The 11,585-nt window shown below is 51.2% G+C and overlaps 4 protein-coding genes across 4 annotated transcripts; 1 reads left to right on the top strand and 3 right to left on the bottom strand.

Annotated features, from left to right (window-relative positions):
• Positions 1-228: 228 nt before the first annotated feature.
• Positions 229-1,357, bottom strand: BDP55DRAFT_567717 (glycoside hydrolase superfamily; the record flags this gene model as incomplete). Its single annotated transcript, XM_060570614.1, has 2 exons — positions 229-512; positions 586-1,357. The coding sequence occupies 2 exons, from the start codon at positions 1,355-1,357 to the stop codon at positions 229-231; spliced, it is 1,056 nt and encodes a 351-aa protein (XP_060422005.1).
• Positions 1,358-4,413: 3,056 nt separating this feature from the next.
• Positions 4,414-5,421, bottom strand: BDP55DRAFT_638937 (uncharacterized protein; the record flags this gene model as incomplete). Its single annotated transcript, XM_060573176.1, has 2 exons — positions 4,414-5,129; positions 5,205-5,421. 2 exons carry the CDS (start codon positions 5,419-5,421, stop codon positions 4,414-4,416), a joined length of 933 nt encoding a protein of 310 aa, XP_060422004.1.
• Positions 5,422-9,370: 3,949 nt separating this feature from the next.
• On the top strand, positions 9,371-9,725 carry BDP55DRAFT_686348 (uncharacterized protein). Its single transcript, XM_060576512.1, has 2 exons — positions 9,371-9,511; positions 9,533-9,725. Exons 1-2 carry the CDS (start codon positions 9,413-9,415, stop codon positions 9,716-9,718), a joined length of 285 nt encoding a protein of 94 aa, XP_060422003.1. The 5' UTR covers positions 9,371-9,412; the 3' UTR covers positions 9,719-9,725.
• Positions 9,726-9,764: 39 nt separating this feature from the next.
• On the bottom strand, positions 9,765-11,377 carry BDP55DRAFT_686351 (nucleoside diphosphate kinase). The gene is made up of 7 exons (XM_060576513.1): positions 10,856-11,377; positions 10,627-10,657; positions 10,521-10,564; positions 10,396-10,454; positions 10,299-10,343; positions 10,171-10,236; positions 9,765-10,100 (listed from the first exon to the last, which is right to left on the bottom strand). The coding sequence occupies exons 1-7, from the start codon at positions 11,209-11,211 to the stop codon at positions 9,901-9,903; spliced, it is 801 nt and encodes a 266-aa protein (XP_060422002.1). The 5' UTR covers positions 11,212-11,377; the 3' UTR covers positions 9,765-9,900.
• Between the last annotated feature and the right edge of the window lie 208 nt (positions 11,378-11,585).

Genomic DNA, 11,585 nt, shown 5'->3' with positions numbered 1-11,585 from the left:
GAAGGAGCCCGAGATCGAATTACACTTCCAACCGCCGTAGTTGGGCGATGAAAGAGAGAGATAGTCAGTGTCGGATTGGAAGTCCAATTCGACCTCGAGGCAAGGGGCCCGCGCAGGGGCCACTTACAGACCATACTTACGAGATCTACGGTCTACCCAACCTCCGGTTAGAACCTCCTTTTTACACCTTACGCAGAAGTTAAATATATATAGATTTTGACCTCTTCGTCACCCACGGTTCGAACCATCCCTGTGATAGGAATACCAACATCCGCATTCTCCCGTTGTAAAGCCCGGCACGCTTGGACACCTTAGGTTGAAGACAGGCCTTGAGATGTCGCTATTCCTCGTAAGACCAAACTCTATGCCTTGACTGAACTGATCGGCATTGGAGTCGAGCAGTGTGTACCAGAAAATATTGAGACTCGTTTGGAAGAGGTCACATCCCACGTTTACCCAATAGATTTGAGCGTTTTCAACTGAAGCGACGGCATCGCCTTGAGATTTGCCAGCTTCGGGGGGGACAGTTAGCATCCGAAACCTTGTAAATCTCTGAGATATGATGCTTGTAAGTAAAAGCCTTACCATGCGGCCATCCAGTTTCGGTTACCCACACCTCCTTTTCCTCGCCGCATGCACTTAAATTTTGGGCAGCGACTTGCCTTGTCTGGTTAAGAGCAGACGCAAATAGGTTCGTGGCGTTCTCAATACTGTTTTGTTTATCGGACTCCCAGTAGGGGAAGGAGTTGTGGCCAAGCCATTTGACGGCTTTCACAACGGCGGCATTTTCAGGGCGAATCCACGCAGTATACGTATCGACGTGGCCAATCTGGATGGGCTTCCAGGAGGGCAAATTATTTCTGATGTAGGTTTCGAGACGCTTGATGTATCCTACAATCTCACCTGCGTCGGCGCCCTGTCCACCGGTCGTACTTCGGTACAGGTCTTCGGAACCGACGGAGATGCCGATTATTAGCTTGACAAAAGCGTCGCCATGCATGATATTAGCCATCGAAAGAGAAATAAGCTCTTCAGTGTAGTGATCATTCCCGGAGCTGGCCCAAAGACCGACCAGAATACTCGTGTTGGTATCAATAGCGGCCTTGTAAGCTGAGATCGGCTCAGCCCGAGTTGTATTGCCGCACTGGATAGAAGTATAAAGACGAGCCGAGGTAAAGTTTCGCCCCTCCGTGCTAGCCAGTGTCTTTGCGTGCTGGAAGTAGCGTACAAAATCATGGTAACCTCTGCATGACCCATCTTCGTTCGTGGCGCCATAGTTGAATCCCAGGACTCCCTGCTGAATTCCTGCTAGGGCAGTGGTAGCCAAGGAAACGGCAAATACAGTCATCAGAAACATCTTGTTCGATTGATTAGGATTGAAGTGGTTGGCAAGTTATTCGAAAGGTGGCATAATCTCGTCCTCTCCAATTCTCGTCAGCAATTACATGTTGGGCGAGTATTTGAATGCGGTGGCCATCACAATTTCCTTTGTCGCAAAGAAACAGAGTTGGGCTGAACAGCCTCCTTTGCTTGATGCCCCGTAAAGTGCGACAATTCTCCGCGGCCCCCCTCTCTTTTGTTGTTGAGAGCACTTTCTTTGCCATCACTATGACAGTTTGCCGCGACATAAAACCAACATGGCTGGTGGCATTAGCTACTCAGTGGCTTACGCATCTTCGGGTATGTCAACCTGTTCATTCATTAAGCTTACCCAGCGACATTTTGCCCGGAACACAGAATCGGTGAGATACCAAGCAGATTCCATGGAGCGTAACCACGTCACGGATATATAGATGACCTTCAAACGCTCCCATGTCCCGTCACCCTTCATTGTATAGGAAAGAGGAGACGGACAGTGCGAGAGCAATACCCATTCATCACTGGGTATGTCACGCGCAGCCCAGGCCCTCACTCTCGAGGCTAAATTATAATGGTGGTGTGATGAACCCTCGAAAGCAGCATCAATAGCGTTTTCGGGATGACCGTTAATACGTACTCAGTCCGCACTTATCATGCAAGAACGGTGACCAGGCCTAGCGTGGTATCGCAGCTGAAGTGGTATTATGGGTATTCTGGGAGGCTGTAGGGAGGTACATCTATTCTTTCAGGGGCGCGACGATCCGGACGCATTTGACCTGATACATTTCCACGCCCGCTCTTCATTTCACTTTCTTAAATCCCTGAACTTAGTCAATGTATATGCGTCGAGGCGTTTAGTAATTGAGTACTACGACTGTCTCATATATCCGATCCTTATCGGAGGTTCTGAATATAAATCCTTTTATGTGCATTGTGAGAACTTTGTTAGATTGGGCAGACGACAAGACAACGAAAGATTTGACGCGCAAAGATAGGTACCTGAACGAAGCAGTGACCAAGAAACGAGGGGGCAGGAAGATGATAGCAGGAGCGATGTGGGTGGGCTGCGCCGCTGCGGGCACTCTGTGTTTGCTCTGCAGCCACCACGAATAATGTCGTGTGTTCTACTAGCCCTATCGGCACCAAGAAATATGCTAGATGTCGATTGGGTGATATGCCGTATGTGAATTCGGGAAACGGGGCGGAGGGTGCCCTGAGATGCCACCGGGCCGGTGAATGGTCACATGAAGATGGGCGAGCTATGGAAAAGTTGACACCGTCACGACAGTCACGCGGAAGACGAGACACGATGTAAACCCAAAAACATGTGTGCAGTACACACAAATACGTGCATTCCCGTCTTCAAAACAAGATCTCATCATATTAAAGAAACGTTTCAATCTGTCCTGGTCGGTCAAAGTGAGGAATATCAAAAACATCTGATGATTGAGAAGCAAAAAGATTCACCCTCCCGGTGTTTAACTGAGGGCTACATCTTTTGGTGCACATGCTGGGAATTGTTGACCATAAATCACTCTCCCACCTATCACAGTCTGACCTGACCCGTAGGCCTAGACGGGCGCCTGCTAGTTGTGGTGACGAGAATGGACTTGAGGGGGGGGGGGGGGGGGGGGATATAAAATACCCTTCTCGTGTGTTCAGATGGAAGGACGGTAGTACGGTAGGTATGGTCTGGTCATCCTTTACCTTCCAACTCAATCGGCAAGCTGTGTAGGGTAGACGGAGCGCAATCATCACGACTCGTGTCTCTGTAGTAGCAGATTGACTACCAGAAAGAATGTGAATTCAAAAAGATGTGCCTCCGGCTGCGCCGAGCAAAACATACCATCGATTCGGCCTTGGAGTCCTCAAGCAACACTAGGATCCGCAGCATCGCCTACCGATACGGGCAAGCCGGTGGATAAGGAGGGAGAGCCCGGGGATCATTCTCTTTTGCCGAAGTACATCATTGAAAAGAATACGAAGACAACCCATATGGGTCGTCCGAATGACTGTGCCAACGGAAGATGGCAATGCTTGATGTAAATTGCTCAATGATATTGTCCTGAGATGCGATACCGAGTCTGTACATCATTTTTTGTCAGACAGGAGACCCCCGAGTGCCCAACTCTTGCTGCTGACGTGGTGACTGGCCGTCCTGACGGTAGGAAAGTTCGAGGTAGGATAGCAGCACCGCAGCGCGCGGACACCCCAAGCTTGAGACCTGGGTCAAAAGCATTCGGCAGTGACACTGCAGCAGTTCAATTGACAATGTTAATAAACTGATCAGCGTAATAGATACTGTACTGCCGTCGTGTCGAATCTGGCTACTGATGCGCTGATGACTGTTCGGACACAGCCTCTTTGTGCTGTCCCAGTCTGCCCTACCTCACGAAGACCCAGACTTCTCGGCAGCAAGTACGCCCCAGACCCCCTTGACTACTTCAAAGAGAAGGCAGTTTCGAATAAACTAGGTTTAGGTGAAGAAAGAAAGGGCCACTGGCAAATATCAACTGCCTTTCGAGGTTTGTTCTGATACCGGTGGTCAGTTTGCCAGAGATCAATCAGCCATGCTTTTCCTTCAGCTAGGTACTCTAGCTAAGCATTGATCATGGTACTATACTATCAAGTGGAAAGAATGATCTAGACTTAATAAGGGCCCTGCCGCATTCCGAAACGCTCCAAATGATCCAGATTCGTCGATTAGTTCGTGTTCTTTTATTCAGTCCGGCTGGGCGATGTTCCGACAGGACGCATAAGTGTGATGTTGATGCCAAAAAGTCTAATGACGAGGATTTGGAGGGGCGCTCGTTTATAGACTGTAGAGCATACATAACACACGACGGCAAATGCAAAGAGACACTCTATTTTTCATTGATTGATCATGGAATTTTGATTCCAGGAGCCTGATTCCAGTTGGACATCAAGCAATCTGCATAGAGTAAACCTAAGGACATCTTCTTGGACTCGCTACATCGTTAATTTCAAGTCCTTTTGCTAGTATCCCTGCATACCTTCCCCCGCAAGACAATCTCCATATAGCTGGCCCACTGCTTACATCTGGAAGCGATCGATGGCTAGTGCGAGCTCCTTAGCCTCGCACTTTGCGCGATACGCCTCGCTGAAAGCAATCCAGTTGTCGATAGCCTTGATCAAGCCAAGGATCTTCTTGGTGTAACTAGCCTCCTGAACACTGGCACCGCTACCCTCGCCGCTGTCAACACCATTGGTATCATCTCCGCCATCCTTGGCCATCTCTTCAAGGTAACTCTTGCGCGCATCGATGAAGGCGCCGAGTATCTCTTCAATCGTGGTCCACTTGACCATATCATCGGCCCAAGTCTCGGCGGGCTTGCTCTTGGCAATGGTCTGCTTGATGGAGACCTCGGCGGCAACGTTCGTCCAGAAGCCTGGCATGACGCCTCTCTGCTTTGGCATCTCCTTGAAGAGGGAATTGTCGGCGTAACCGTACTTGAATCGCTCGCATTCGTCAAGAATCATGCGCATGAAGTCGGCGATGCGGTTACCATCACCTTGGAAGTTGGAAAGCTTGCCCTCGAGCTCGAGGTAGCGGCAGATGTCAATTGTGGCCTCCTCTTCCATGAAACCGAATTTCGAGAAAGAGAAGCCGGTCTTAAAGACAGCGTGAACGATCATCGGAATACGGTTGGTCGCGATGAGGAGCTTGTCCTGGGCGGTGAGCATCGAGGACGGAACGTCGTACCAGTCTGTTCCAATGACGGGACGAGGGCCAGTGCTGGGTCCAGAGACTGTCGTATTCCCAGGGCGGTCAGCCCAAAGCCTTGATTTTTATTGACGCCGAACGAGGAAGGGAGATTACTTACTGGCGTTTCTGCGGAGGTGACGGAAACTCTGCTTCTTCTCGCGGCGGTCAACGTTGACTGTGCAGCTATGATTCTTGCTCTTGCGGAGATGCTTGAAGATGTTGAGTCTGGCGAAATGGCGCTCCTTAGAGGGGCCGGTCGGGATGGGAGTGTCGGCCGGGACAGCCGCGCTGTTGGTCGCAGCCCTTTTGACTTCCATCTTCTCGGTAGGAGCCATGGTGTACTGCAATGATGGCAAATCTGATGATGTGGAAGCGAAAGAGTCGTCGAGATCGAGGTATGTTATAATTGTTTTGACTCGGCAGCCTTCGAATCTCGATTTTCGACTATTGTTGTGTGACGAAGGAAGACTTTTCTTCAGGAAGGTTCTGCAGAGTATTTCAATAAAGAAGGAGCTGAAAGAACTCAACTCTTCCCGTCGGACTGTTCAGGGACAAAGTCCAACATTCCTCGGGCCGTGGGTGAATGTGCTGAATGTCGAGGGCCCGGCAAGGAAACATCGAGGTGATTACTCCGGAGAGGGAGCAGGGTAGCCGTGCTCGCTGCACGGTCTGAGAGTAACATTCGGCAGTAGGTTTAGACGACAGTTGTCCGGGAAAAGGTTGGTGATGATTTGGAAGACTCGCCGAGTGCGATGCTTTGCAATGTTGAGTTTTCACTTGGCTTGGCAAGACGGAGGACAATGACAGCTGAAGTTTCTCGAAAGTTGCGCCCACTTTCGGGAGGTTATCCCCTCCCAGTGTTGAAGAACCCCTGGAGAAGTCTAGACTCAGGGGCTGGGGAAAACCTTCAAGGAGTTCATCGATCAAGGCTTAGCGTACTGCGGGCCGCCGCCCTGAATCCTCGCCATCGATTCCCGAAGCCGCCGGCCTTGATCAACACAGTATGCCGTCCGAGATCAGGCAACATTGAGTTACGCTAGAGTAACAGAGCTCTATGGCCGGATGAAACGGACGGACAGTATTACCCCAAGTGGGATGGATCGGAGGCGAGATATTCGGCAAGACTTTCGAGTTGTGATGAATGCCGACTATTTAAGAAGATGGAAACGAGTTATATGAAACCAAGCCCCAATGATTTGCGGTATTCTTCTTCGCAGTCTTTCCGAGTGAAGCTGAAACTAGCGGGCGGTGCAGGCCTAGAATCTAGATCAGAGGGTCCGGCAACATCGTATCAGCACCCTTAGGGAACACATAGAGTGCCCCGCGTTGGTTGTCATTCGCAAACATTTGCCAGTGGGGCGTTGTAAGATCGAAGCTCACTCACGATTTCGACCCTTAGTATACAATGCTGACGATGAAGGAGAGGAAGCAAGATGAAAAGCGACTTTTTTCCTATTCCACTCCCTTTAACTCCCTTCTGGAGATTTTCCTGTGAGTCGTGCCTCTTTGCCCAGAGGAGTGGCATCTAATACTGCATTGAAGGCGCTTTCCGCAAAGACTCGGCCCATGTGGGAGGTAGCCAACGACTCAACCGGGCTATAAGCCCTTGACTTCGAATACCTTGATCTTGACACAAGTGATAAGGTACGTTCCATATCACAAGTCTCTGACTCTTAACTTAGTGGAACTTGAGCGCTGTAGATATGATTTGTATATTGCCAAAAAAGACTTTTTCAGTGGTCCTTGCAACCATGGGAGCCGTTGGATACCGTTCTTCCCGAATGGCATTTAGTGCTTGTGGTGATTTTCGGCATCGGTACTGATTGTAGGTAGGTACTCCCTGGAATCAAAGTGAACAGACTGGCCTAAGGATGCGGGCAACATTGGTGGGCAGAACGCCAATCGATGGGGCTTTTCACGGACTGGCAGACTAGGCATTCACCCAAAGTTACTCCATACATGTACCTAAGTACAAAGTTGAAGCCTAAGTGTACCCAAATCACTATTTTCGGCCCGGGAGGTGGGCAGGCAACCCGTAACGGAAAGGAGGGAGATAGGTATTCACCAGAAGTTTTCGTGGTCTAATTCTCACTCCTTAATTGGCCAAAAATCTTTTGATCATCGGGTTGTTAATGGGTTTGAGTTCTTTCAAGCTGTTCGTAATCCTTGGAAAGAACCTTTACTTCTTCCAATTGCCCCGCGTTGTCTGCTCGTTCCCTCAACCGTCCACGGAGTACATCGAAGTCGACTTGAGCACAGATCTTCGGCACTGCCTAGGAAGGAACGTTAATTCAACCATTCCCATGTAATAATAAGTTCACTTTTACGGAGTACATGAAGACTCTTCGGGAAGCATCCTAAGCAAGGTACCCGGTCTCCGACGAGGATCAAGAAATAGACGAGACCAAGTAGTGAGGAGCAAAGGCAAGGTCAGCAAGCAACACTGCGAGCCGTGCCGCAATTTAGCAACACTCGAGGATTCGAAGCTTGCCCTCATCTGGTTCGTGCGGTTCGCCTAGTCAAATGGGCTGTGGTCATCAGCGTCTCCTCCCAGCGATAAGGAAAGTAGTTTGTCACATATCAGATTTCGTGCACAAAACATTCACGAGCTGGAGTGGAAACTCTCGCCAGTTCTTCCCTATCTGTTTCATTTCTAGAACCAGATGAACACGAAGGCGCAGTGTGACTGGCTTCGCGGGAAACCCCAACTGGCAATTTCAACTCTTGATTTCTGACTCCCGCGCCATGCCGTTACGGAGATCATGTATCCGTGAAAGTCCTTTTCGCTAGGTACTTGAGACAGTATGAGGGGTGGCATTCCCATAGAGAGCAAAAGAGTGACAGCACATACATCTCCGGCTTCCTGGCGCCGCCTGCTATCAGCGACAGGCAATCTGCCTACAATCCCGTCTTGAATTGTGTCGCTGGATTGGGATCACTGAATTGAGGCGACCCCGAGTTCATGGTATAGAGCACTGTCTAGCTGAACTGTGTATATTGTAGCATGTAGTTCCCCTTGAAAGCCAAACCTCGCTACGGTCGATCTTTTGCGTCTGTAAAGAGGGAAACCCCAGTAACATACTTCTCCGGCTTCGGTCGAATGCACCTGAGTAAGAGGTTGACCTTTCCACGGTACCGGCATGATGTGAGAGCCCAGAGTGATACCTCTCGATAAGACAGTCAAGGGGCCGGATGCCATCGGTGTTTGATTGTCACCCGAGAGTGAGGATGGCACGGGGCACTTGAAGATTTTGAGTAGCTTCCGCACGGCTTCTGTAGGCTTTCTTGGATGTGGAGGACGGGATGGCGCATGTATGTGAGCAGCAGTGGTGGCTAGTAAGACTATACACGTATGGATCTCTCCAGACCGAAATGCCTGGCCCAAGGTCATTCGAAGAAAGACTTCGCTCCTACAAGTCCCCAATTTGACTAGGTAGAATTACAGGGAGTCCAGAGCATAGCCCGCGAGCTGTTTTAGTCTTCTAGACACCGAGTCGTGGAGTCTCAGAAGCGCTTAGTGTCTTCCCGTCGACAATCTTACATTCGGTCGCGGGAGATTGGGGAAATGGCCGATCGACAAGAAAACAACCTCGGATCGTAGCGCGTGTGAAAGAGAGTGTAGCGTGTGACGGGACGTCGTTGGGGCGTTCAAGTCTCGGCCCGCGGCGGCCCGCGCTGTCAATCCCCGACGGCGTCCTCACCTCATCTCGGTGAGTCCAGCACACCGAAAAGAGGCACTACACCGAGCGAATCCCCTCCGCCCCACCGAGAGCTCTTTTCGAGCGTCATCTCCCGCCGACTAACCCGGCCAAAGCTCAACGCGTCAGCATACACCACATCTCTGATATACGGCCCTACCGCCGACGCGGAGTAGTCAATCGCCCGTGGATTCTCTCATTTTGTCCATTTTGTTGCATAACCTAGACCTCCAAAAGCGCCTCCGCTGCAGAATACAGGATGTTTGCAAGCCGCGCCTTTGCGAGATCGCGGCCAGCTCTCCGCACAATCCGCCAACAAACACCAACAACGAAAACAGCTCTGCGAAAGAACTCTACGAACCCACCCTCCTCCTCTTCTGCATCCTCATCTGCATCATCCTCCCGCGCCGCAGACCGCATCCTCGACCGCGTCCCCCTCCGCTTCCAAAAGTACACCACCGGCCTCCGCAAAGCGCCCCTCTCCCACGTAGTCGCCTTCCTAATCCTCCACGAGATCACCGCAGTGGTGCCCCTGCTCGGCCTATTCGGTTTCTTCCACTATACAAACTTCTTACCGCTCGAGTACGTGACGGGCCATTGGGCTGGATATGTCAGGGATGGTGTTGGCATGGCGGAGAGGTACTTTAGTCGGAAGGGGTGGTTTGGGTTCGAGGCTCAGGACCGGGGTACGATGACGGGGCAGTTGGAGGGGGCGGGGGAGGGAGAAGCGAGAGAAATGGAGACTGAGAGCACGCAGGATGTGTTGGAGAGGTGGCAGAAGGATGGCAAGTACAAGGTGGTGGTCGAGGTGGCTATGGCTTGGGCGATTACGAAGGCGCTGCTCCCAGCGAGGATCCTCGTCAGCGTATGGGGGACGCCGTGGTTTGCGGGCGCGATGGGTAGGGCACGTGGAATGTTGAGATCACGTCGATAGTCACGGTACGAAGATCAAATTCATATCACTCTTGGCTTCATGGTGGCTCTTTGTTTGTGCTTTTTGATTGACCCATAACTTTTCTGTATCAACCTAACGTGGCGACAAGCATCCCACCCGTTCGGCAAGCGAACGGTGGACGTCTACGTCTCGTGTATAATGGCGGAATAGAGAAAAAGCATTTAAGGCTTCTCGTAGACCCAGTCGAACTGGGAAGACTTGTAGGAGACGACATCGCCATCCTTGAACCAGAGGGCAATCTCCTTCTTGGCGTTCTCGACGGAGTCGGAGCCGTGGCAGACGTTGCGGCCGACGTCGATGGCGTAGTCGCCACGAATAGTGCCGGGGGCGGAGGCAAGGGGGTTGGTGGCACCGAGGAGAACTGTGAGGTGTGTTTTAGTATGAGGTTATTCGGCTGCGGGTGTGGTAGAGGGGATTCGTGAGGGACTTACCACGGCCAGTCTTGACGGCGTCACGGCCCTCCCAGACCATGGCGCAGATGGGGCCAGAGTTCATGTCTGTTAAAGTGTTAGCTTAAGATCAAGATCACAGTAGGGGAGGCATTGAAGACGGAACGTACACTCAATGAGGCCGGCGAAGAAGGGCTTGTCCTTAAGGTCGGCGTCTAGCAGATGGTTAGCTTTATTTTGTGGTACGGCGGGGAGGTGTTGACGAACAGTGGGCCTGGAGGTGCTCCTTGCCGGGGGTCATGAGCTTGATGGCGACGAGCTTGAAGCTGTAGGAGTCGTGTTAGAGATCACGAACTTGGTCAGAGTAGGGCATCGACTGGGAGAAAACTTACCCACGGGTCTCGAAGCGAGAGACGATAGGGCCGATCAGGCCGCGCTACGGGAGGGTCAGCTTGCTATGCATTGCAATTGGCGAGAGCTAAGTGAGATGGAGCGTACCTGAACGCCGTCAGGCTTGATGGCAATGAAGCTATCTCGAGGTCAGCTTTTTTGTTCTGTTTCGAGGTGGTGATGTGTGCCCCTCTTCTGCCCGAAACCTTCCACGATGGCGGGGTAATTTCAGGGTAGCGGCGGGAGCTCTCAAAGAAAAGTAAAACAGCATGATGCGGCATTGCGATGCATGCTAGCTCGATGGGCAGGGAGAGATTGGATTGGGATGTGTACTCACGTCTGCTCGGTAGACATTTTGGGAGAGGTATCAACGACGACTGTGGGAGTTGAAGATGGTTGATGTTCTTGGTAGATTGTGGTGGTGACAACGGAAGGGGCGACGGGAGGAGAAGAAAGGTCTGCTGCTGACCGCTGGTTTTGTTGGCTCGATGAAAAAATAATGTACAAACCGAAGAGGAGAGCGAGAATTATGAAAGTTGGTGGGGGCAGCTTCTCTGCTGTCCTGCGGGCGTATTCGGGGAAGCTCTCGGGCGCTGGTGCCTTTGCATTATTCTGCTGCGGCTTCTTGTGCTTCGAGGCGGGGTCATTGTCCTGCGCGCCGCCAGTGCGGTGGTGGGGTTCCGAATCAGCCATTGGATGGAGTTGGGTGAAGATGTGGAGACGATGGACAGTGTCGTAAGCTTCTGATACGGCAGTTTTGGAACTGTGAGCCACACCGCCTAATTTTTATTTTGACAGCTCAGCATTGATGGCAACCAAAAGGTGGAGGAGGTTCGGCCAACCGAGAGGGTGATGGGAGGTGTGAAATGGCGTTAAACCAAGGGGAATGTTCCTTACCTATAGCACTTGAAATACAGAACGCCAAGCTCAACTTTCTTTTCTTTGAAACGTCACATGCAATTGACCTTGAATCTCGCTCAGAAGAAGCTCCGAAGTCATGCAGCTTTGGGTTGATACATAAGTAAATAATCGTGGTGCGTGTTGATTCTTGTTGTCAGGTACGGAGT

This window comes from Colletotrichum godetiae (assembly GCF_030913485.1).
Source record: "Colletotrichum godetiae strain CBS 193.32 chromosome Unknown BDP55scaffold_99, whole genome shotgun sequence".
Taxonomy (NCBI): Eukaryota; Fungi; Ascomycota; class Sordariomycetes; order Glomerellales; family Glomerellaceae; genus Colletotrichum; species Colletotrichum godetiae.
Note: the sequence above shows the minus strand (reverse complement) of the source record. Positions and strands in the feature narration are given on the sequence as shown.

Excerpts from the sequence above, each read along its gene's own strand:
- BDP55DRAFT_686348 (XM_060576512.1), top strand. The coding sequence starts at position 9,413 with ATGGCGGAGAGGTACTTTAGTCGGAAGGGGTGGTTTGGGTTCGAGGCT.
- BDP55DRAFT_686351 (XM_060576513.1), bottom strand. The coding sequence starts at position 11,211 with ATGGCTGATTCGGAACCCCACCACCGCACTGGCGGCGCGCAGGACAAT. Across the intron at positions 10,658-10,855 it reads AAAATGTCTACCGAGCAGAC|CTTCATTGCCATCAAGCCTG; the intron begins GTGAGTACACAT and ends ACCTCGAGATAG. Across the intron at positions 10,101-10,170 it reads CGCCGTCAAGACTGGCCGTG|TTCTCCTCGGTGCCACCAAC; the intron begins GTAAGTCCCTCA and ends CACACCTCACAG.